Source organism: Oryctolagus cuniculus, chromosome 12 (genome assembly GCF_964237555.1).
Source record: "Oryctolagus cuniculus chromosome 12, mOryCun1.1, whole genome shotgun sequence".
NCBI classification, from domain to species: domain Eukaryota; kingdom Metazoa; phylum Chordata; class Mammalia; order Lagomorpha; family Leporidae; genus Oryctolagus; species Oryctolagus cuniculus.
The window spans coordinates 66,184,832-66,210,072 of record NC_091443.1 but is presented as its reverse complement, the minus strand read 5'-3'; the positions used below and the strand labels follow the sequence as shown (position 1 = coordinate 66,210,072).

General features: G+C 50.6%; 1 protein-coding gene across 1 annotated transcript in view; it reads left to right on the top strand.

The window, feature by feature from the left end:
- TGM5 (transglutaminase 5) overlaps positions 1-25,241 on the top strand; it is a 35,980-nt gene that overhangs the window by 5,941 nt on the left and 4,798 nt on the right. The window contains exons 2-9 of the mRNA XM_008269112.4: positions 1,306-1,485; positions 1,598-1,843; positions 5,764-5,882; positions 9,170-9,298; positions 9,853-10,030; positions 22,994-23,132; positions 24,045-24,148; positions 24,229-24,468. Coding sequence (XP_008267334.2) covers positions 1,306-1,485; positions 1,598-1,843; positions 5,764-5,882; positions 9,170-9,298; positions 9,853-10,030; positions 22,994-23,132; positions 24,045-24,148; positions 24,229-24,468 — 1,335 coding nt within the window. The remainder of the gene's footprint in view (positions 1-1,305; positions 1,486-1,597; positions 1,844-5,763; positions 5,883-9,169; positions 9,299-9,852; positions 10,031-22,993; positions 23,133-24,044; positions 24,149-24,228; positions 24,469-25,241) is intronic.

Sequence of the window (25,241 nt, the reverse complement as noted above, 5' to 3'; positions counted from 1 at the left end):
CACTTCCCAAATGCCTGCAACAGCCAGGTCTGGGCCAGTCTGAAGCCAGGAGCCAGGAATCCCATCTGGGCCTTCCACATGGGTGGAAGGGGCCCAAGGACTTGGGCCATCATCCACTACCTTCCCACGTGCATTAGCAGGGAGTCAGATTGTAAGTGAAGCAGCTGGGTCTGAAACCAGTGCCCTGTGGGATGTTGGCATCGCAGGCAGCAACTTAACCCATTGTGCCGCAACACCAGCACCACCTCCCACCCCCCACCTGGAGGCATTTTAATGAAAGCAGCAAAGTGACATGTGAGTGGCCACAGACTGAGTCAAGTGTGACTGAAAGGCTGCGAGCTTCCCAGATGCCTGGGGCCCGTGATCCCAAGTGGAGGAGTCAGGGATGGAGCAGTGCTCCCGAGGTCGGTTTCTCAGAAGACTGCACAGAAGTCTAGGAGTAGGGACTTGCTCTGACAGTCCTCAGCATCCAAGTTCCCAAGCTGCTGGTGGCCGGAGAGTTAGCAAATTGCTAAGTGAAGAGCTGTGAATCCAGAGGCAGCTAACCCTGCTCCACGTCTAGTGGCTGACACCTGGGCAGATGAGACTGTTAAGTCCAAAAAAGAGGGTGTCAGGGGCCAGCATTGTGGCACAGCAGGTTAAGTCACCACCTACTATGCCAGCATCTCATTTCTGAGAGCTAGTTTGAGTCCTGCCTGCTCTATTTCTGGTCCAGCTCCCTGCTAATGCACCTGGGAAAGCAGTGGAAGATGGCTTAAGTGCTTGGGCCCCTGGCACCCATACAAGAGACCCAGATGGAGTTCCTGGCTCCTAACTTCATGTGATCCAACGTCGGCCATGTGAGCATCTGAGGAGTGACCCGGTGAATGGAAGACCTCCCTCTCTTTATAGCTGTCCCTCTCTCTGTCACTCTGCTTTTCAAATAAATGCACTTTTTTACATATGGATACCAGGGGAGACTGATGGTAAGCTGAAGGGAGCAATGAATTTTAGCCAGGTCTACAGAGTAGTCAGGCGGGATCAGAAAGCTGTCCACCTCCAGGAGGGCATAAAGGAGAAGGGCTAGAGGGCCAGGGCGGTGGGGGAGGAAGGGAGGGAGAGGAGCTTGCGCCCAGAGCTTTGGTTAATCCTCCTGCCAATGCTGTCAGGCTTGTATTACGGACTCTGTTTCCCCAGTATGGAAGCTGAGGTTCAGAAAGACTAAGTAAGTTTCTCAAGTTTGCGTGACCAGTGAGTGGTGGACAGGACTGGAGTAGATAGATCCTCAGCTCTGCTATTTCGTCTGCGCATGGCCGCCAATCTCAGGGCTGGAGGTGGCCCTCACCGACCTCCAGAGCTCCCGGAACAACGTGCGGCACCACACGGAGGAGATCGCCGTGGACCGCCTCCTCGTCCGCCGGGGCCAGGCTTTCCTCATCACCCTGTACTTCAGGAACCGCGGCTTCCAGCCTGGCCTGGACAACATCATCTTTGTGGCTGAGACTGGTGAGGGCCCCAGCTGGCTCGAGGGTGGGGGTGGGGGCGCGCACCCCCCACGGGGAGATCCCTACGGGCTGCGAGGTCACCACAGAGGGTCTCAGCTCTGCTTCCCTCGAAGGACCCCTGCCAGACCTGGCCAAAGGAACCCGGGCAGTGTTCGGCCTGGGAAGCCGCGGAGGGCCCAGCCCCTGGATCGCCTTGCTGGAAAGCAATGGGGCGACCTCGCTGGAGGTGAGCCTGTGTGCGCCCCCCGTGGCGGCCGTGGGGCGGTACCTCCTGAAAGTCCACATTGACGCCTTCCAGGGCTCCATCACAGCCTACCAGCTCGGGGAGTTCATCCTGCTCTTCAATCCCTGGTGCCCAGGTAAGACTGGGGGGCCCGGGTGGGGGTCCCTTGTCTCTGCGTCTGACAGTGCTGCCACAGCCAGCCAGGCTCATGCTCAAACTCTGGCCACCCACAGACTTCCCCCACTCCTCTCATTCAGTACCCATCCTACCACCAATAGCCGGGGCGGAAGGACCTTGCTATTTGCTTTCTTAGTTAGAATTTTAAAATTATGAACCAAACCATCTTTACATAACACTGTTAGCTTCTACCTGCAGCATGCATTTTTTAAATTTTATTTGACAGAGTCAAACAGTGAGAGAGAGACAGAGAGAAGGGTCCTCCCGCCACTGGCTCACCCTCCAAATGGCCGCTATGGCCGGAGCTATGCCGATCTGAAGCCAGGAGCCAGGTGCCCCTTCCTGGTCTCCTATGCGGGTGCAGGGCCCAAGCACTCAGGTCATTCTCCACTGCCCTCCTGGGCCACAGCAGAGAGCTGGACCGGAATAGAGCAACTGGGACCAGAACCCAGCGTCCATATGGGATGCCGGCCATGCAGGCAGAGGATTAACCTAGTGAGCCATGGCGCCAGCCCTGCAGCATGCATTTTAAAGCTAACTTGAGCTTTTTCATTCTAAGAGTAAGAAATGCACTGCACTGAACATTTTTGGAGTGAAATAAAAAGTAAATCCCTGTGCCCACCCCCAAAGAAAAGAAAGGCAAAGGAGAGAAGTGACACCTTCCAGTCCCCAAATTCATTCTTCAGTGGAAACCTTAACACTTTCTTGCTTAACTGTAGAAAGGCATTCTATGCTTACTAAAAAATGTGTGCTTGTGTGTGTGTGATCCTACAGCACATATCACTAGTGTGGTTATAGACTACACACCAGCCTTGTACACATGTTCCTAACAGGACATTCTTCTTTTTTATTTTTATTTATTTTTTTATTTTTTTTTATTTTTTATTTTTTTGACAGGCAGAGTGGACAGTGAGAGAGAGAGACAGAGAGAAAGGTCTTCCTTTGCCGTTGGTTCACCCTCCAATGGCCGCCGCGGCCGGCGCGCTGCGGCCGGCGCACCGCGCTGATCCGATGGCAGGAGCCAGGAGTCAGGTGCTTTTCCTGGTCTCCCATGGGGTGCAGGGCCCAAGCACCTGGGCCATCCTCCACTGCACTCCCTGGCCATAGCAGAGAGCTGGCCTGGAAGAGGGGCAACCGGGACAGAATCCGGCGCCCCGACCGGGACTAGAACCCGGTGTGCCGGCGCCGCTAGGCGGAGGATTAGCCTAGTGAGCCGTGGCGCCGGCCACATTCTTCTTTTTTAAAAGATTTATTTATTTGAAAGGCAGAGTGACAGAGAGAACAAGAGATCTTCCATCCACTGGTTTACTCCCCAAATGGCCAGCATGGGTAGGGCTGGGCCAAGCTGAAGCCAGGAGCCTGGAACTCCATCCTGGTCTCCCACAGGGGTGGCAGGGTCCCAAGCACTTGTGCCAGGCACAGGCGCATTAACAAGGAGCTGGATTGGAAGCAGAGAAGCTGGGACTTGAAATGGTGCTCTGATACAGGATGCCAGTATTGCCAGCAGCGACTTAACCTACTGTGCCACACACAGGCCCCAGAACATTCTTCTTAACAGCTACAATTATCCACTGTTGGGATGCACCAGTTGTTCTAGGGGACTTTGGCTGTTTTCCAGTTTTTCTCTTGCACAAAGCCTCAGTGAATATTCTGCTTTTACCCGACCCACAAGCCCTGCCCTGTCCATCTACAGAGGCAGTAGCAGACGCATAGACACAGAACCAGGAGGAGCGAGAAGACAAGAGGCAGGAATCAGGAACACAGAACAGGTCTGGTGTGTGCTGGGGCAGAGGCCAGCCTCAACCAAGTCTTGCTTCTGGCTTGGAGAGTGATCTCCTTGCCATCTTCCCTCTCGTCCTCCCACCTTTGTCAACCTTATCCCCAGGGGGCTGCTGGGCCAATCAGGATCCAGAGCCCTGGCTGCATTCTAAGACTCTTCCAGCTTTCCACCTTCCTGTCACTGAAGGGCTAAGAACTCTCACCAGCCAGGTGAGGAGGCCCTGCCCCTGGATCAGGGAGGGCCAGCTCTGTCTCCTTCCCCTCCCCCCCCCCCCCCCGCCTCAACACTTGAGCTATGAGGAGGAAATCTTTTTTTATGGGGCCTTCTCTCCTGAGCTTGTGCCCTCTCCCAGGTCCTAGGGAGGCCCCCACACTGGGACCGGGGATTGGGAGGTGCTGAAGTCAGGATCAGCAGCTGCCTCCCTCCTGACTCACCGCGCCCAGGATCTTGGCTGGAGAGCTCCACTTTGCTGGCCCTGGCTGTGAGGAGGGGCATCTGTGGTGTCCACGGAGTCTGCAGCTTCTTGCCCCACTGGTCCATCCCAGCAAGGAGTCCTCGTGCACCTATATCCTGTCAGACTGTGTCTGAGGCTGAGCCTGATGGAGGGAGGTGGCTCTTCACCTCTGGCTCAGGCAGGCCTTCTAGACAATTCCACCACAAAAAAGAAATCTGCTCCCATGGTCTTCTGTTTGTTCTTAACTTTAAAAAGACAGTTTAAGGGGCAGGCATTTGTCCTAGCAGTTAAGATGCTGCTGGGGTGCCCATATCCCATATCAAGGTGCCTGGGTGTGACTCTGTTCTGGATTCCAGCTTCCTGCTAATGCACAACCCCGGAGGCAGCAGGTGCCAGCTCAAGTACTTGAGTCCTGGCCATCCTTGTAGGGACCTGGATTGACTTCCTGGCTCCTGCTTTGGCCTGACCCAGCCCTGGTTGGCTGTTGCAGATATTTGGCGAGTGAACCAGCAGAGGGGGAGTTCTCTCTCTTTCTCTGCCTCTCAAATAAAGTAATCAAATAAGAAAAGAAAAAACCCTGTGCTAAAAAAAAAAAAGAGATAATTTGCTATATCAAAAAACAACACATGTTCATTCCAGAAAAATTTGGAGAAAACCAACAGGCAGAAAGAAAAACAAAAGCAATTACTGTAAATGTCTTTTGGAATAGGCTCCTAAATCTGTGTTCATAGACATATATATGAGGGTGTCTTAAAAATTCATGAAAAGTGAAATGAAAAGGTAAATATATTTTGGTGCAAAAAGTTTTCAAAACCCATGCATGATTTTTTATAATATGCATTTTCTATTAACTTTTTGGAGGCCCTCACCTGTGCATGGATCTCAAATTATTTTTGAACCAAAATACACTTAATTTTAAATTCCATTTCTCACTTTCTGAAGTCCCCTTTTTTTCTAACAAAAAGTCAACTCATGACATACATATTATTTTGTAACCTATTGAGACTAAAACTAGCACATGTAGATTTATTTCTATGTCATATATACCATTTTGCCCCTTATAGTAATATTGTATGAAGTTCTGTGGTAGAGTTCTTTAATCAGTCCCCAGGAATATGGCAGTTAGGTAATTTCCAGCTCTTCAGTATTATAAACAGCACTCAGATGAACAGTTTAGAATCTAAGTGTTTGTGCACATCCTAAATATTTACATTGGCATAAGTTCTTCCAAAAGAAATGATGTTGTCCATGCCAACACTTAAGTTCTGGTTTGCAGTTTTCTGGCCAAGATCAGTGGAGTATTGCAGAAAAAACACAGAACATGGAGTCTCATAGTTCTGTTCAACTTCTAGCTCTGCAGTTAGGTGTGCTTTCAGCTTAATCTCTCAACTTTAGTGTATAACCATAGTGTATAAATGTGATTTGCAAATCAAGAAACCAGGTCAATTCTTATTATTCCACCTTGTGTTCCTATTGACCTCGTTGCTGGCACTGGGGGTGTGGTCTCCCCAAGCCCCTCCTCCTCAGCTCCATGTCACCAGATGCCCTCTCCAGAACTCAGTTTCCACAGGACTGTGAGAGTGGTGATGGGGCAGGAAGGGTAAGGTGACTTTGCTGCTTTGTGTCCTCCCTCTTTGATTCCTAGAAGACGCTGTCTACTTGGACAGTGAGCCCCAGAGGCAGGAGTATGTCGTGAATGACTATGGCTTCATCTACCAAGGAAACAAGAACTGGATCCGTCCATGCCCCTGGAATTATGGACAAGTGAGTCTTAGCCCTGCTCTTGGACCATTCAGATTGGACCACTGGGCTGCTGGGCAGGGGGGAGTGGGAGCAGGTGTACTGCTGACCAACGCTAACTGAATGCCACCAGGACGGTATGATATGTGATCCCAGGTTGCTAAAGGACCAGCCATGGGAAGTCCCTGCTGACCATGTCTGATTTGGACAGCAGGACCTAAGAGGCAAGGGCAGGTAAAGGCCACCCAGCCAGGAAGTCCACTAAGGCTGAGGGTGAGGGGCTGTCAATCACAAAGGCAGTGATAGAGCTTAGCTTTTTTGTTTGTTAAAGCGTGTTTCCAGTAGGGTCTCATTTTCCACTCGCTCACTTTGTCCTCACAGCCCTGGTGACAGACCCCAGCCTCAGTTCTGCCACACTCATGAAAACTCAATCATCTCAGCCAGAAGCAGGGCTGATGAGCAGTGACACCTCTCCCTCTTCATGACCACTGCTTCTTCTCTTGTTTGTTTGTGTGATAAATCTTTTTCATCACAGAAATAACACATGATCGTTAAAAGAAAAAAAACTTTGAGGCCGGCGCCACGGCTCAATAGGCTAATCCTCCGCCTTGCGGCGCCGGCACACCGGGTTCTAGTCCCAGTTGGGGCGCCAGATTCTGTCCCAGTTGCCCCTCTTCCAGGCCAGCTCTCTGCTGTGGCCAGGGAGTGCAGTGGAGGATGGCCCAAGTGCTTGGGCCCTGCATCCGCATGGGAGACCAGGAGAAGCACCTGGCTCCAGGCTTCGGATCAGTGCTGTGCGCCAGCCGCAGCACACTGGCTGCAGCGGCCATTGGAGGGTGAACCAACGGCAAAGGAAGACCTTTCTCTCTGTCTCTCTCTCTCACTGTCCACTCTGCCTGTCAAAAAAAAAAAAAAAAAAAAAAAAAAAAAAAAAACTTTGCAAAAACACATTACAAAAATGGGTACCTGTAAGTCAGCCAAAGCACCTCACTGGCTTGGTGGATGCTCCTCTACATTTTTGTTTTCTACTCATATTCTACAATTTTATATGCCTTTCTAAAAGGTTGCCTTTCACTTAAGGCTCAGCCCATAGCTGGTGCTCCTGGAAGACCAGGGCCAGCCAGGGAAAGGGTTTCTCCACGCTGAGCCTGGCGCCAGCAAGCAGCACTATGGGAGGGAGGGGATCAGCCCTTGGCTGTGAGAGCTCTTGAACAGGCATTTGCTGTCATACTCATTAAAACCATTAGTGAGGAGTCACTCCTTTCTGAGCCCTAGGTCCCTTCCTTTCTGCAGTCTCCTGTGAACGTACATTGCATGCCTGCTTAGTGCCCAGCTGAGTGCGAAGTGCAAGGCACAGAAAAGTAAATGGAACGCTGTCCCTGATTCCACATGTAGTGGGGACTCAGACACAGGAACAAGCCACTTACCATTAGAGGGGGTGGTTAAAGATGGAGAGACAGGTGCTGAATGTTCTGGGGCCAGAGGAAGAGCTGTGGGTTGGGTAGGGGTGTATGGGGGGAAGCTTCTTGAAAGAGGAACTATGTTAGGCAAGAGAAGCAGGCGGGGAAGATTTCCCAGGCAGAGGGAAAATGTGAGCACAGACGCAAAGGTGAGGGACAGTTTGGCTCCTGCAGAGGTGATGAGGAATTTGGTGTCGCTGGGGCAACAACAGCGAGCAAGGCAGTGGGCATGGAGATGGGAGGCTGGAGAGGTGGGAGGGGGCCCCAGGCCAGGGAGGCTCTTTTGTGTCTTCTACAGGATGATGCAGCCTTCATTCTCTGGGCTGTGGGGACCTTGGGAAAGCAGAAAAGTGAACTGATTAGATAGTCTTGCAGAAACGATGGCTTAGAAAAGCTGCCGCGTTCTGCTTATTGCCCACTGTTATTTGGGAATAAATGCATTCACTTGTTCTCTTTCAGCAAAAGTGTTCTGAGCACCTTGCATGTGCTGGGCACTGTGTGGGTTTGGGGTTTAAAGTGGGGAAAAGAGCTGGGCTGAGATGGAGTTGATGATCAGGCAGGAGAGACAGGCCTTGACTGTGTGGTTGTAATGGAGTGACGCGTAAACGGAGTACATCCAGGGATACAGAGCTACAGCAGGCCCAGGCTGGCAAAGGTCACGGAGGAAGTGACCTCACACCAGGCATGAAGGCTGAAGAGGAGCCATACATCTTAAGTGGGCAGTTTCCATAACTCACTTGCTGTTAGTCCAGCTGCTAGGTTGGTGCCAGTGTGACCTGGGTGTGCAGAAGCCACGGCAGAAGGGGCCAAGTGGTTTTACCAAGCAAATCCCAACAAGTATGGGGATTGAGGGATTGAGAGGGAGACACAGGTTTCCAGGCAGGGAGGCTCATTGGAAAAGAAACCCTACAGTAACAGCAGCCACTTCAAAATGAAGAGGGCGGCATGTGACTTGCAAGGCAAAGGCATCTGCTAGGTCGTAAACCCAGAGCTTTGAACCCCACACCTCGGGGGTGGTTCATGGCTGTTCTGTTTGGCCCAGTTACCTTCCAAATGGGTTTGATTTCCTCCAACACACAGCGGGGTGGGTTCTGTAGTTCTGTCCATAGCCCCATCTGCAAGCCTACAAAATAGGCAGGCAGATAGAACAAAACCTATTAGGTCTGTAAGCTGGAGACCACACTCACCACCACGCACCCTGTGTGATCTCACGTCCCTACGTGACCACACCTGGGCGTCCACCTGCCCACCAGACCTTGTCCCCTTTGAAAAGCATATAAAGGGCGAGGAGTGCCCCAAAATCGCTCTCTGCCTTCGCTTCGCTGTCCATGATAAGCTGCTTATAGCTACTCAAAACCAAATGCTTGCTGCACATGGCTTTTGGCCTGCTTTCTGCTTGGTTTGGACTCCAACTTAATTTCCAGACTTTCCCTTCTCCCTTAGGTTAACACCCTCACTCTCCTATGCATTTCTCTCACTGAATAAAAAGCTTAAAACTTATCATGTTGCCTGGATTATTTGTGCCAGTATTCAGAATTCTTCTCTGAATATGTGACAAGAGCCCACATGGTTTTTTAATATGGATATATATGAATATATATACACAATACATTATTAATAAAATATTATCCTATATTAATAATATATTATTAATATTCGTATTAATTGTTAATCAAATACTTAAAATCAATATATTCATATTCACATTAATCAAATATTAAAATTGATATTAATATATTCATGTCAATTAAATATTGAATAATATAATAATTAAATATGAATATGAATATATTGATGCTAATATAATTAATAATAATATTACTAAGCAAATTGTCTGCATCTCCCCTGCAGTTTGAAGAGAACATCGTAGACATCTGCCTGGAGCTGCTGGACAAGAGCCTCAACTTCCAGGTGGACCCAGCCACGGACTGTGCCCTGCGGGGCAGCCCCGTCTACATCGGCAGAGTGGTGTGCGCCATGGTGAGGTCCCAGGAGTGTCCAAGGAGGGAGGAAGCTGGGTGGGGGAGCTGTGCCCACTCACTCACAGCTGCCCCCCGCCATAGAGGAATGAGAGAGAGAGAGGCTCCCCTCACCCTGGCCATGCAATTTTGGGGAACACGTTTTCATGGCGGAGTGTGGAAATGGCCGGGTGTGGGCCGCCGCCGATGTTAACTACAAGTTGCATTTTTGAGAAAGGCTAAGTGTAGCTCCAGTTGGATAGATGGTCTTGGTTTTTTATCGTTTGAGTTATTATTTTTTCTTTTCTTTTTCCCTAAATTGTCTTTGTTCTGAAATATGTATAAGGTCCTCGAGGCCAAGATCCAGGACAGGAACAGAACAATCAACTAAGAGTAGAACACAAGTCAGAAGAGCTGGCCTCCTCTCCCCTTGCCCGCCCAAGCGAGTCTGCAAGTTCCCCAGTAAAATGCCATCCAGGGGCTCCTGGGTGGCTCAGGCCCGTGGGCTTTTCAGGGCAGCCCACGCAGCACAGGACAAGCACGGTTCTAATCTTCCCACGCCCGGCGTCTCTTCAGATCAACAGCAACGATGACAACGGCGTGCTCAACGGCAACTGGAGTGAGAATTACACGGACGGCCTCAACCCCGCGGAGTGGACTGGCAGCGTGGCCATTCTGAAGCAGTGGCACGCCACGGGCTGCCAGCCCGTGCGCTACGGGCAGTGCTGGGTCTTCGCTGCCGTCATGTGCACAGGTAGGGAGTGGAAGGGGCCCCATGGAAAGACAGGACGAGGGCCCCAGGTGGCTCACAGTCCCTGCCAGGGCACGTTCCCGCTGGAATGCCCCGTCACTGCTCTCAGGCCTCACTTGCCCAGGCTGATTTCAGAGGATAGTTCTGGAGGGGAAGCTACTCGCTTCCCGAGACTGGGCGCCCTTCCCTTCTTCTGAGCATTTTCCTCAGAAAACTCCCTAGAAATCACCCAGGTCCAAGGTAGAAATGAGATGAGAGGCCAAGCGATGAGAAAATTTATACACTGAAGCATGCCCTTTCTGAGCACAGAGAACAGGATTAGTGGCAATGTGCACCTACAGGGGGAATGTGCATCCGAGCTGTGAAATGGGCCATGGGCTCAGAGCAAGACAGCAGCCCAGGAAACAGAGCCTACATAACCTTGAACTTGGAGCTGTTAAGATCAGAGGGCCTGGGGAGTTAAGGGATGGGGACAAATGAGAGATCAGCTTTTCAGATGGGAAGTAGACTCCACGTGAGTCGAAGAAATTCTAAAAAGCAGCAAATGGAAGTTGGGTTGTATGTGGCGAGAGGAGCAAGCAGCAGGAGGAGGTGCGGAGGAAATCCCCAGGGAAGTGACATCTGGAAATGAGTCACACGCTGGCGGCGACAGGAGGAGGCCTTTTGCCTCACCCAGGGCCAAGAGCTAAGAGCTTGTTCCTGGTCCTCACCCTCACTCTGCCCCCAGCCAAGGCTGGTTCTCAGCTTCGTGGCACGCACACCTGTGATGGACTTGGGTCACAGTCAGGTAGTTATTTGTGTTAGCCAGGGCAGGAGGCCCACTCAGGCTTCCACTCACAGGACTGTTGAGTCAAAGTCAGGGAGGCCAGGTGTACCCCTAAGTTGCAGGCTCAGGCCTCCTGTGCATAAATTTCCTGTGAGACAAAGCTTGGTGCAGTCAGTGTTATGTGTGTGTGTGGTGTGGTGCTGTGTGGTGTGTGTGTGTGGTATGTGTGGTGGGAGAGGCATGTATGTGTGTATGTGTGGTGTGTGTGTGTGGTGTGGTTGTGTGTGTATATGGTATGGTGTGGTGTATGTGTGGGGGTTGTGTGTGTGTGGGATGGTGTATGTGTATGTGGTATGTGATTGTGTGGTGTGTGTGTGGGATGTGGTGTGTATATGTGGTGGTGGTGGTGTGTGTGTGTGGTGTGTGTGGGATGGTGTGTGTGTGTGTATGGTGGTGTGGAGTGTGGTGTGTATGGTATGGTATGTGTGTATTGCTCCCATCTCTGGGCTCCCTGAGAAATGTGACAGCCCTGGAGGAATCCCCAAGAGCCCCAAACTACTGGACAGCCCCTGGCCTCTGTCCAAGGGCCCAAGGAGGCTTCTGTCACTCTGGACAGAGGAAGACTCGGCGGGAGTGGATGATGATGTGATCCTGAGTTTCTTCTCCCTGCTTGGCAGCGGCCCTATCTGTAGCGGGATGCTTTGATTGTTCACAGATTAGGAGCAAAGAATCCAACAGCCTTGGTACCCAGAGTCTTGGAGATGTGGATGCAGTGGGAGCTCTTAGTCATTCAGGAAGCAAGGATGAGACTGACGGGCAGAGAATGGTCTTATGCAACATCGAGAGGGAAACTTCTAGTGTGTGGAAAGGCCAAGTGTGTGTGCAAAGGGAGAAGGCTGCGTTTGGGTGTGGTTGTCTGGAACAAGGTGATGAAAGAGGTGGAGCCAGGGCTTGGTGATTATGCCCTGACGCAGACCAATTAAAATGTTTGCAAGATTAATGGCCCTTTAGTGGCTTGAGAAGCAAACATGGCTCGGTTCAGCTGCAGCAATCAGCACCAGTCTTCCCCTAAGGGGCTACCGTGTGCTATGCTAATAAATATATCAGTAGGAAAAACTCGTTAACTCATCCTGTGCTTATCGAGTCCTTATGCTGTGCCAGGCACTGTGTTCCAAGTATTCTTAGATACAAAGATAGGTGAGATCCTACCTCTGTCCTCTACCAAAGTTGAAGTTCAGGACTTAATCAAACTCCTTAACCCAATACAGCTGCCAAAGCACATTAAATTTTATTCTTCTTATTATTATTACTTTATAGCCACAATAGCTAATGTTTATTTCTTGTGTGCTCCACTGTGTGACATCCTGACAGTCTAGAGTAGTGATGAAGCATGCAAACTGCAGAGGCAGACAGTGGATTACAGTGGAGCCCCTTGTCTGCAGGAGACACAATCGAAACTGTGGACAGTATAGATGAACACATTGTGTTTTTTCCTGTAACATACAAACCTTTGAGGAAACTTAATTTTTTAAAGTTTCCTTATTTAAGAATTTTCACTTATTTATTTGAAAGGCAGAGAGAGAGAGAGATCTTCCATCTGCTGGTTCACTTCCCAAATGCCTGCAACAACCAGGGCCGGACCAGGTTGATGCCAGGAGCCTGGATCTTACTCTGAGTTTCCCATGTGCATATCAGGGACTTAAGAATATGAGCCATCACCTGCTGCCTCCCATGGTGTGTGTTACCAGGAAGCTGAGATTGAAAACGGAGCCAGGACTTAAACCTAGGCATTCTGATGTGGGATGTGGGTATCCTAACCACTGCACCAAATGCACATCTCAGAAAATTAAACTTCAAAATTAGGTACAGCAAGAGATTAATAATAACGGGTGATAAGATAGAATAAACAATAACAACAGGGGTCTTCAAAAAGTTCATGGAAAATGAAAATTATGAAAAAAGTTATACATGAATTTCAAAAATTTTGTGCCAAAATAAACTTACCTTTTAATTATGTCCATGGACTATTTGAGGTACCATCATATACTGTAATAAAATTGCTATGGACAGGTGTTTGGCATGGCAGTTAAGATGCTGCTTGCAACATGAGTTTCCTATTTCAGAGTGCCTGGGTTTGAGTCTTGCCTCTGCTTCCAATCCAGCTTCCTGCTAAAGCGCAGCCTGGGAGGGAGCAGGTGATGACTCAAGTACTTGGGTCCCTGCCATCTATGTGGGAGACCCAGATGGAGTTCCAGGCTCCTGGCCTCCACCTGGTACAGTCCCAGCTGTTCTGGGTATTTGAAGAGTAAACCAGTGGATGCAAGATCTCTGTCTGTCTGTCTCTCTCTCTCTCCTTTTCAAATAAACATAATTAAATAAAATTGTCAGCACCACTACGCTTGCACTTTGGGGCCATTAATAAATGAAACAAGAGTTTCTTGACCACGAACACTGTCATACTCTGTTAATCTGATAACCAGGATGTCTACTAGGTGACTAATGGGCAGGTGGCATATATAGAGTGGATACAGTGGACAAACATATTACTCCAGGTGGGATGGAGAGGGATGGTACAAGATTTCTTCATGCTACTCAGGCTGGTGTGTGATTTAAAATGTATTATTTACTTCTGGAATTTTTCATTTAATGTTTTTGGATTGTGGTTGAATCAGGGTAATTGAAACCATGGGAAAGGAAGCTACAGATAAAGGAGGATGCTCTCAATACCAGCACTACCGGTAATTGGCCGAGTGCCCATGGGCAAGTCACTTAGTCTGTGCCTGTCTCCTCAGATGTGTGATGGGGGGAGTAGGGGCGCCTTCTCCCTAGGGTTACTGAAAAGATTAAGTGATTTTGTATGTGGAGAGCGTCTAGGGTAGTGCCTGGGCACTGAGAGTGTTCAGTAGCGGCTAGGGTTGTCTCATTTGATTCCCCAGACGACCTCACGAGCTAGGTTCTATCGTCTCCATTTTACAGATCAGGGAATTAAGCGGCAGAGCTGGTGTTGCCCCCAAGCGTAGCTGGCTCTGCCATCTGTGCTGTGACCATCAGACTACCCTGCCTCATGCACACTGCTGGCAGCTGCCATTTAGCATGTTTCAGTCACACACTGGCACTTCTACTGTTTCTTTTAAAAGTTGCTTTATTGTTGTATTTTATTTATTTGAGAGACAGACAGAGAGATTTCCCGTCTGTTGGTCCACTCTCCAAATGCCCCAAACAGCTGGAGCTGGAATAAAGCTAGAGCCAAGAGGCAGGAATTCAATCTGGGGTCTCCCACATGGGAGGCAGGGACCCAGTTGTTTAACCATCACTCCTGCCTCCCAGGGTCTGAGCTGGCAGGAAGCTAGAATGAGGAGCAGAGCCAGAACTTGAACCCTGGTACTCTGATATGGGACACTGGTATCTTAACTGTTAGGCTAAGTGCCTGCTTCCCTTCTGCTATTCCTAATCCTCACAACCCTACAAAGTAAATATTATCGTAGCCATTTTATAGATGAGAAAACTGAGGCTTAAAGTGACCATGTAACTCTGTCTGACTCTGCAGCCCTCCTCCTAGTATTGCCTTTTAAAATGTCCACATATTAACTTCGGCTTCCTATAGAAAAATCACAGGCATTTGGTGTGCATCAAAGATACAGTTACAATCTTTTGGGCAAGCTATTTCCTTGGCTCCATTTGGTAGATTGTCACCTGGGGATTTCAGGGAACCTGGGGTTTACCCTTCCTGTGCTCAGCACCAGCCTCCCCTTCCCACCAAGCCCCTGGCCAGTGGGCTGGTTCTGGCCTGACCCTCCACTCCCGGACAAGGCTCAGACCTGCAGTCCTCAGCTGAGACGTAGCCTGGATGCCTTGCTTGACAGTAATGTTCTGTTGTTCTGAAAATTCTTCCCCAAAGAGTCAGATGTAAACAAGCCTTATGTTGAATGATTCCATACAATGAAAGGACCGGAACTGACAAATCCATGGAGATACAAAGTAGATTCGTGGTTGCTTAGGGCTGAAAGGAGGGGATAATGGAGTGATTGCTAATGGGTATGGGCTTACTTTTTAAAGATTTATTTATTTATTGGCCGGCGCCGTGGCTCAGTAGGCTAATCCTCCGCCTTGCGGCGCTGGCACACCGGGTTCTAATCCCGGTTGGGGCACCGGATTCTGTCCCGGTTGCCCCTCTTCCAGGCCAGCTCTCTGCTGTGGCCAGGGAGTGCAGTGGAGGATGGCCCAAGTGCTTGGGCCCTGCACCCCATGGGAGACCAAGATAAGTACCTGGCTCCTGCCATCCGATCAGCGCGGTGCACCGGCCATTGGAGGGTGAACCAACAGCAAAGGAAAACCTTTCTCTCTGTCTCTCTCTCTCACTGTCTACTCTGCCTGTCAAAAAATAAATAATAATAATAAAAAAATCTTAAAAAAGATTTATTTATTTATTTATTTACTTGAAAGGCAGAGAGAGAGAGAGAGAGAGAGAGAGAGAGACGTTCCCTCTGCTGGTTCACTCCCCAAATGGCCACAACAGCCAGGACAGGGCTGGGAACTCCATCTGGGTCTCCCATATATGAGTGATATTTGGGCCATCCTCCACTTCCTCCTCAGAATCAGTAGCAGGTAGCTGGATCAGAAGCAGAGCAGACAGGACTTGAACCAACACTCCCATAGGAGATGCCATGATACTGGCCTCTGGGGTTTCTTATGGATGTGTTGAAAATGTTCTGGGGGCCGGCACTGTGGTGTAGTGGTAAAGCCACCGTCTGCAGTGCTGGCATTCCATATGGGTGCCAGTATCCCATATGGGTGCCAGTTCGAGTCCCGGCTGCTCCACTTCCAATAGCTCTCTGCTATGGCCTGGGAAAGCAGTAGAAGATGGCCCAGGTCCTTGGACCCCTGCACCTGTGTGGGAGACCTGGAAGAAGCTCCAGGCTCCTGCCTTCAGATCGGCACAGCTCTGGCCGTTGCAGCCAACTGGGGAGTGAACCAACGGATGGAAGACCTCTCTCTCTCTCTCTGTGTGTGTGTGTGTGTGTGTGTGTATGTAACTCTGACTTTTAAGTAAATAAATCTTTATTAAAAAAAAAAGAAAATGTTCTGGAATTAGATAGTGGGGATTACTGCACAACCTGTGAATATAGTACAAAGCCCTGAATTGTGCACTTTACGTGGGTGAATTTCATGGAGGGTAAGCTACGTCTCAAGAAAGCTGTTTAAGAAAAAGCCAGGCATCCTAGGCATGTGTGTTGCCTGTTTTTGTCCACAGCTGCATTGGGGCAGGGAATGGGGGCAGCAGTGGCTTGGGTGGAGGGTTGGAAGACACTCATGTGTTACTGTGAGCAGGTCTAGGGCACCATCCACTCTTCTGTGAAATAGGGCCTGGGCCTGGGAAGGGGCTGTGGGAACTGCGGAAGGAGATAGGAAGCCATAGGGTTAGGGATGGGCCTTCCCTGTCCAACCAAAGCAACACCACTTATATGTCTTAGGTTTGTTGGATCTCCACTCAGGACTGATCTTCTATGCAGTGTCCTCTGCTTGAAACTATTTTTTTAAACCCTTAGGCTCCCTATCATCTAAGTTTTTTTTTTCTAACTCACTTGGGTGGTGGTCTCTAGATCTTAATTTCAATACAGTAGCTCTTGTTCTCACTGTTTTTACTGAGCCCTGCATCTCAAAGAAGGAACCTGGGCCAAGAACCTGGTGCATTATTTTAGCCTAAGCTTTCTTTAGATCCCAGTCCAATTGCTCCTTTGTGCAATGCCTGGCTTGGACACAAATCTACCGTTATTTTCCATTGATTTATGAGACATCCAGATTGTATGGAATGTTCCCTGTGAGGGTTGTTGGTTAATACATGACAAGTGTTTAGAAAGATGTCTGGCACCCGGTCTGCTTTACATAAGTGTTAGCTGCTCTCATTTTAGTCTGGCACTGTTTTATTCTCTGCCTCTTAGGTTCCGGACCTTTTCTGGATCTCATTCAAAAGGTGTTTTTAGTCATTCACCAAATTTACATTCCAATCCTCTCTGCCACGGTTCCCCCTCCTTGTTTTCTCCCTCTTTTGGAATGTTCAGAGTTAAGTACATCATATTCCTCATTTCATGGCATGACTATAATTGGTCTGTTTTGGGTCTCTCTTGCTCTTTTTTTTTTTTCTTTTAGGATTTATTTATTTATTTAAAAGTCAGAGTTACACAGAGAGAGAGAGAGAGAGAGGTCTTCCATCCAATGGTTCACTCCCCAATTGGCTGCAATGGCTGGAGCTTCACCGATCCGAAGTCAGGAGCTTCTTCTGGGTCTCCCACATGGGTGCAGGGGCCCAAGGACCTGGGCCATCTTCCACTGCTATCCCAGGCCATAGCAGAGAGCTGGATCAGAAGTGGAGTACCCGGGACTTGAACCAGTGCCCACATGGGATGCTGGCACCGCAGGCAGCAGCTTTACCCGCCATGCCACAGTGCCCCCCCCCTTTTTAAAGATTTATTTATTTGAAAGGCAGAGTTACACAGAGAGAGAGACAGAGAAGAGATGGCAACAACGACCAGGGATGGGCCAGGCCAAAGCCAGGAGCCAGGGAATTTCATCCAGGCCTCCACATGGGTGGCAGGAGCAGAAGCACTTGGGCCATCTTCCCATGCTTTTCTCAGGCCATAAGCAGGGAGCTGGATCAGAAGTGGAGCAGCCAGGATACAAACTGGTGCCCATATGGGATGCCAGCATCACAGGTTGTAGCTTAATCCAATGTGCTACGACATCAACCCCCAGGCCTCCATTTTTAAAAATACTAAGCTAATTCATTTCCCCCTTTTCTCCCATAACCCATTTCCATTCTCTTCCTCCTACAGTAGGTGAGCATTTTAATTTGTTTTATGTGTAGCATTGTTCTTGAATGTTTTCTCACCAAAAAGTAAATTGTTGAATTCATGCATTATTCTAGTATGTTTTTGGTGTCATAGGACATGTTTTCCTCCCTTTAGAAGTTCCATTGGGTCTTTTTTATTTACTTACTAATTAATTCAAAAGGGAGAAAAAGAATGACAGATAGAACTCTCTCTCTCTCTCTCTCTTTTTTTTTTTTTTTTTTTTTTTTTTTTTGAGAGGCAGAGTTAGACAGTGAGAGAGAAAGGTCTTTCTTCCATTGGTTCACCCCCAAATGGCTGCTACGGCCGGCGCACCGCGCTGATCCGAAGCCAGGAGCCAGGTACTTCCTCCTGGCTGATCCGAAGCCAGGAGCCAGGTGCTTCTCCTGGTCTCCCATGGGGTGCAGGGCCCAAGCACTTGGGCCATCCTCCACTGCACTCCCTGGCCACAGCAGAGAGCTGGTCTGGAAGAGGGGCAACCGGGATAGAATCCGGCGCCCCGACCGGGACTAGAATCCAGTGTGCCGGCGCCGCAGGATGAGGATTAGCCTAGTGAGCCGCGGCGCCAGCCTAGATAGAACTCTCATCTGCTGGTTCACTCCCCACATGCTCATATGCTGGGACAGAACTGGCACAAAGTTGGGATCGTGGAACTCAATCCAGGTCCCCTGTGTGGATGGCAGGGACATCCTTGTCTCCTCTACTCACTAAGACTGCTGTGCGGTGGGCTGGGATCTGCCTCCAGGAATCCCCTCTGTTGGGATTTGTTGGCATTTTTCTCACTGGACTAGTGTGTGTTTGGGGGAAGAGGAACACAAGGCAGAGTGCTAGTCCATCACATCCTATCAAGGGCGTGTCACTGTGACGTGGCACTGTCGGATTCACCATGATTCCTTTTGCTGGCATAGGGTGGCGGGGGTGAGACTGTGGTGTTTTCCTGTACAAACCAGAATCTAATCCAGAGCCAAGCATTGCGCCTGCTTACAATGTCCTTTGTGTCTCTTTTAGCCTAGAAAACACTCTGTGTTCAATGAGTGATTTTGTCATAGATGCCAGGACCATTGTCCTGCAGCCCTAGTGGGGCTCCTTGCACTGCTGTTCCTTGTATTCTGTAACTAGACGTTGGGTATAAAGTCTTGAAATATTTGAAGTAAACATTTTGTGCTAGAGGCTGTGTGTTGTAAAACCACTTTTTGATTGTTTGTATTCACAACCGTGACTGAAATTTCTGTCTTCTCTGTCGGCCCAAGTGCCTGACTTCTGTGAGGACAGAATTAGACTACAGGGACAGTGCATCGTGAAAGGGCCTTGGCTACCACTTCAGACCCCTCAGACAACCCTTAGAAATGCACACATCGGGGGCAGGGCTGTGGCATAACAGGTAAAGCTGCCGCCTGCAGTGCTGGCATCCCATATGGGCACCAGTTCGAGTTCTGGCTGCTCCACTTCAGATCCAGCTCTCTGCTATGTGGTTGGCCCCTGCTACCCATGTGGGAGATCCGAAGAAAGATCCTGGCTCCTGGCTTCCAGTCAGCCCAGCTCTGGCTTTTGTGAATATTTGGGGAGTGAACCAGTGTGTGGAAGATCCTTTCTCTCCCCTTCTCTCTCTAACTCTGCCTTTCAAATAAATAAATTATTAAAAAAAAAAAAAAAAGAAAAGAAAAGAAAAAGAAATGCACACAAACACGCAAGCCCCAGAGCTGGTCTCCCGGCTCCATGGAGGCTGCTTAGTATCAGCCCCTCTGAGCTTCAGGTGTCTTATCTGTAAATGGATAATCAGAGGGCTGTGGAGAGGATTACATGAGATTATGTGTGTGCAGAGCTTGGCACTGTGATGACCTTGACAAGAAAGGAAGGCTGGGAAAGTTGGAAGACAGGAAGTTCATTTGAGGCTGTGTTTAGTGACAGTGAGTTTTCCACATAGGCTTCAGGTACATACTCAGGAGTTCCAGGCACAGGGGAATGGATGCCGTAGAAGAGACAAGCTCTTTATGGAAGGACGGAGGGAATAAGGCTCCAGGAAACACATACAGACAGATCTGAGCATCACGATGTTGAGGTGAAAGCCTTGTTCTCTCATCCCTGTGTAAGAGACCCGACTTGGTCCTCTATGGCTTCATCCTGCCCCACTGGGACAGTCCGTCCCCCATCTGCATCCTCTCCCAAGGTGTGATGAGAAAAGAGTGAGAAAGCAGCATTGCAAACCCATCACTGTCAACACTTACACTCTGTGGACAAGCGAGCTTGGTACCCAACACATAGCACACAGCTGTTACGACAGAGCTGTGTTGAAACTGCAAATCCCAGAGTGGGCAAAGATTCCCAAGACCTCTCACATTCAGCCATCCAGCAAAGATGCACCAAGCACCTGCAAAGCAGGCCTTGCCCTGGATTGTTAGTACTGACGATGAGCAACACACAGTCCCTGCCCTGCGGAGGACAGGCTTGTAAACAATCGTTACACGCATGCACTCTGGGGTAACCAAGACCTTCAAAGCGCTACCAGACTGGTGACCTCCAAGCCACATTTAGCAGGCGCTGGCACCGCAGGAACACTTCAAGTAGCAGTTCCTGAATTCACCTATCAGGATGAAGGGTGGGAGAGGTGCTCCCTGTCCTCTCTCCCTGCTCACCCGTCCTGGGCACATTCTCTCGCTACCTTGTCACCCACCCTTCTGACTGTACTTTTAACATCCATGTGCCCACACAATGCTTCTTTCTTGCCTCACTCCCATCTCATATTTCTTCAGTGGCAGCTTTTCAAGCCTTCACCCTCCCTCTGCGGCAGTCCTGTGTCACCGCTTCCCCGTAAGTCATCTGTTGGCTCTGCCCACTGCCTGCCCTAGTTCTTTAGCCCTGTTCAAACCTGCCTCTCACGGCAGAGCTCCGGGCATGCCCCTCAGCCTCTCTCTTCCCTCGCCACCCACTCCCGGAGCAGCTTTCTGCCAAAGTGCAGAAGGAACCTCAACTAAATCGATGAGCAATTAAAAACTTGAACTAAAAAGTCTAAATTTTTTTTTTTTTTGACAGGCAGAGTGGACAGTGAGAGAGAGAGACAGAGAGAAAGGTCTTCCTTTGCCGTTGGTTCACCATCCAATGGCCGCCGCGGCCGGCGCGCTGCGGCCGGCGCACCACGCTGATCCAGTGGCAGGAGCCAGGAGCCAGGTGCTTTTCCTGGTCTCCCATGGGGTGCAGGGCCCAAGCACCTGGGCCATCCTCCACTGCACTCCCTGGCCACAGCAGGGAGCTGGCCTGGAAGAGGGGCAACCGGGACAGAATCCGGCGCCCCGACCGGGACTAGAACCCGGTGTGCCGGCGCCGCTAGGCAGAGGATTAGCCTAGTGAGCCGCGGCGCCGGCCTAAAAAGTCTAAATATTTAAAAAGGACAATAGTAGGAAAGGGGTTTAGCCTACAGGTTAAGACAGCCACATCCCATATCCAAGTGCCTAGGTTCAATGCCCGCCTCAGGCTCTTGTTCCAGCTTCCTGCTAATGCGGATTCTGGAAGGCAGCAGGTGATGGTTCAAATACGTGGGTCCCTGCACTCATGTGGGAGATCTGGACTGAGTTCCCAGGTTCAAGTTTCAGTCCAGTCAGCTCAGCCTTTGTGGGCAGCTGGGGAGTGAGCCAGTGGATGGGATCTCTCTCCCTCTCTCTCTCTCTCTCTCTCACTCGCTCTCTCTCTGCCTTTCACCAAAAATAAAAAATAAAAAAAAAAAATAAAATAAAATAAAATAAATAAAACATTGTAACTCAGTTGATTTAAAAAAAAAACCTGATAGTGGTATGTGTGAGAACCCTTAAAAATATCTATACATGTTTAAGATTATTTATTTGAAAGGCAGATTTCCAGAGAGAGGGAGAGACAGATCTTCCATCTGCTGGTTCCCTCCCCAAGTCCTCACAATGGCCAGGACTGGGTCAAGCTGAAGTCAGGACCCTGAACTCCATCAGGGTCTCCCACGTAGGTAGCAGGGGCTCAAGTACTTGGGCATCTTTCCCAGGAGCATTAGTGAGGAACTAGATAGGAAGTGGACCAGCCAGGATTCGAACCGGTAGTCATTTGTGATGCCCGTGTCATAGGCGTTGGCTTACTGGCTACACCACAATTCTAGCCCTGGAAATATCTATATTTGTGACTTAGTCGTTTTACCTCTTGTAATCTGTAGCAGGGGGTGGGGAAGAATTGATCTACAAAGATATTCATCGCAGCTTTACCTACAACAGGAGAAAGACTGGAAACCAACAAAATGCCTAAAAATAACCATCACTAGAAATCGCTTTGGACAAGTATTTGATAACACGGGGAAATTCGTGCAATGCACGATTAGCTGAAAATACTAGAATGCTGACCTGTGCATGCTGAGAAGAGGCTCAGTATCGAGTACAAGCTCAGCTGTGATACCAGGAATCGGTGACAGCTCCGCTCCTTGCCCACTGTGTGACTTTTCTTATCCTGTCTTCTTATATTTCTTATCCACCATCTTCACTGCGGGGATCATAACAGCAGCTACCACGTGGTGCTGTCCTGAGGATGACGTAGGTGAAACGTTTCACACCCTGCCTGACTGGTAGGCCTCGGGATAAAGACCATTCTTGAACTGGGTGGGTCATCACTGTTGGCCTTGAGTGTGAAGGGATCTCCAGGGCCGGTGGTTGTGGGCTGGGCTGGGGATGCTGAGAAGCTGGCTGGCAGAGGGAATGGCCACCCCTTGGGGGTAGGCAGCCCTTGGTGTCCTGTCCAGGGTGGCCCTCCCAGGGGCGCGCTCTCACTTCCCCAAGTGTTTGTGACACAGCCTCCTTCCTGCCCGGCTCTATCTGTGAAGCCTTCCATGAGAGGTTTCCATGATCACGCATCCAGGGGAAGGGGGACTCCCAGTCACAGAACATTTTGCTGGAGAAGCAATGGCCTCAGTCAGCACTCCCGAGAACAGGAAGGAGGAGATGCCCAGCTGGTTGGTTTGAAGATGGAGATTTCTGGTCAGGAGAGATGTGAGGAGGACTGAGTCAGGCCTGTGAGTCTTGCCAGCAGAGGAGGCATGCCAATCCCGCCCTGCCGGTGTCGGCAGGAGAAGCGATGACTCCACGACTTGCTACATTGTCTGTTGGCTCCTTCTGTCCATCCCGCTGTGCTTGCCTGAGCAGCCAGCACTCTAACTTTTGTGCAGTTTTTCCTGTGGACTCAGGAAGTGGGGAGGGAGGCGGGACATGTCATCAACCCACTGCCCAGGCAGCTCCCGCCTGGTCCCACAGGGGCAGAATAAATGACTTCCCTAGAGCCGGGGCCTGCGGGCCAGGAGTCCGCAGTGTTCCCGAGCCCGCAGCCCCTGAGTGAGTTTTTCTGCCCTTTCTGCAGTGATGCGGTGCCTGGGGATCCCCACCCGCGTGATCACCAACTTTGACTCCGGCCACGACACCGATGGAAACCTGGTCATAGACGAGTATTACGACAGCACAGGCAGAATCCTGGAGAACAAAAAGAAGGACAGCATCTGGTGAGAGGACCTCGCAGCCCACCCCCAGTGCTGCACGTCCAAGCCCACCCCCTGAGCAGGGGCCACAGGCTGCCGCCCGCCCCATCCCTCCACCACTCACCAACCCCTGGGCTTTCGTCTCCAACAGAAGGCTGGGAGGCAGCTGGGCAAGACACTAATTTGGGGGTTAGAATCCTTGCACCCCAAGAGCTCTCCACCCTGCGTTGGGTTCACCCCTTCATCACCTCTACCCAGTGTTCAGCCTTGGCGTCTGAGCACAGGAGGGCGCCAAGTCTTCACTCTGGAGGCAAAGCCACGAGGGCCACACACAGGAAAAGGGCCACAAGGCTCTCTCTGAGGGCGAGTGAAGGATTTTTTTTTTTGGTTCTATAGACTCCGGAAGCCTTGCTTTCTATTTACACAGTCAGCAGAGGGCAGCGCTTTTCTGGGTGAGGAATAGGAGCTGACAGGAGGAAGACCCATCACTGTCTACCCCTACAGCTCTCATGCCTGGTTGTGGGCTAAGTCTGTCTTTCCATCTAACAGTTCAAGGGTGGGCATTTGGCCCAGTGGTTAAGTTGGGGCGCCATATCAGAGTGCCTGGTTCAAGTCCTGGCTACTCTGCTTCCTGTCCAGCTTCCCAGTAGTGGGCGCCCTGGGAGGAACGGGCAATGGCTCGCATACATGAGTCCTTACCTCAGAGACCCGGATGGAGTTCCTGGTTCCTGACTCCCGCCGGGCCCAGCCCTGGCTCGTTGCTGGCATTTGGGGAGTGAACCAGCAGACAGAAGACCTGTCTCTGTCTCCCTCCCACGCTGTCTCTTTCTCTCCCTGTCGCTCTGCCTTTCAAATAAGTAAAAACAAACAAATGAACTCGGTGGTGCAACCTCTCCCTCAGCCTTGCCTGACAGGCTCCTCTGACCGCTCCCCCAGGAATTTCCACGTGTGGAACGAATGCTGGATGGCTCGCAGGGACCTCCCTCCTGGCTACGGGGGCTGGCAGCTGCTGGACGCCACACCTCAGGAGACCAGCAATGGTAAGCACATGCGGGAAGGCAGGCAGGACCCGCCCCGCCCCCACAGAGCCCCCCTGCAACCCGCGGCCCTCTCTCCTCAGGCCTCTACTGCTGCGGGCCCGCCTCCGTCAAGGCCATCAAGGAAGGGGAAGTGGACCTGAAGTACGACACACCCTTTGCGTTCTCCATGGTGAACGCCGACTGCGTGTCCTGGCTGGTCTACGGTGGGAAAGAGCAGAAACTGCACCGCAACACGAGCGCCGTGGGCAGCTTTATCAGCACCAAGGGCGTCCAGAGCGACGAGCGGGATGACGTCACTGAGAACTACAAGTACCAAGAAGGTACCATGGAGTAGCCCCCCTCAGAGCCCAAGTCCCGGGAGCCAGGGGGCCGTTCCGCGGGGAGGTGCTGGTCGGGATGTCCCCACATCCCGCAGGCCAGCGAGCTCCCACCACAAGGTGTTCATGTTGATGGATGACGAGTTCTTCACCCCTGCCTCCCCCAGAATCAACCTGCCACCTTTGTAGACTCTCCTGGTGATTAATTTAACTATGCTTGTTTAATTCTAGCATTTTTTTTTTTTATTGGAAGACCAGCTAGACCCCCAGACTGGTGTAAGGCCAAATGTTCATTTTCAAATCCATCCGCTGTGGGGCAAGCAGGGCCAGAGGATGACTCCAAGGGGCCTCTAAGCCCAGCCCGGAAGGCCAGGGGGAAGGTTAAGTTGGCCAGGTGTAGATGCATTCCTGGAAATTGAGGAGGGCCAATCACTGGGATCCACCACCTGGAAATCAAACAAAGTGGGCCATAAGCAGGGGTGGGGCGGGGCCAGAGCAGGAGTTGGCAGGGGCAAGACCTGAGGGGGAGGAAGTGAGGAAGTCAGGGGGCAGAGGCCCGGAGAGCTGCCTGGTTGCTGGGAGTGTTGATGAGTGGGCGTCTGTGCTTCGTGTGGGTCTTTGGGGCAGACCCTGAGAGGTTCCAGAACCCAAAGCTGAGAAAGGCATGCCCAGGCCAGCACCGCAGCTCACTAGGCTAATCCTCCACCTGTGGCACCGGCACACCAGGTTCTAGTCCCAGTCGGGGCGCCGGATTCTGTCCCAGTTGCCCCTCTTCC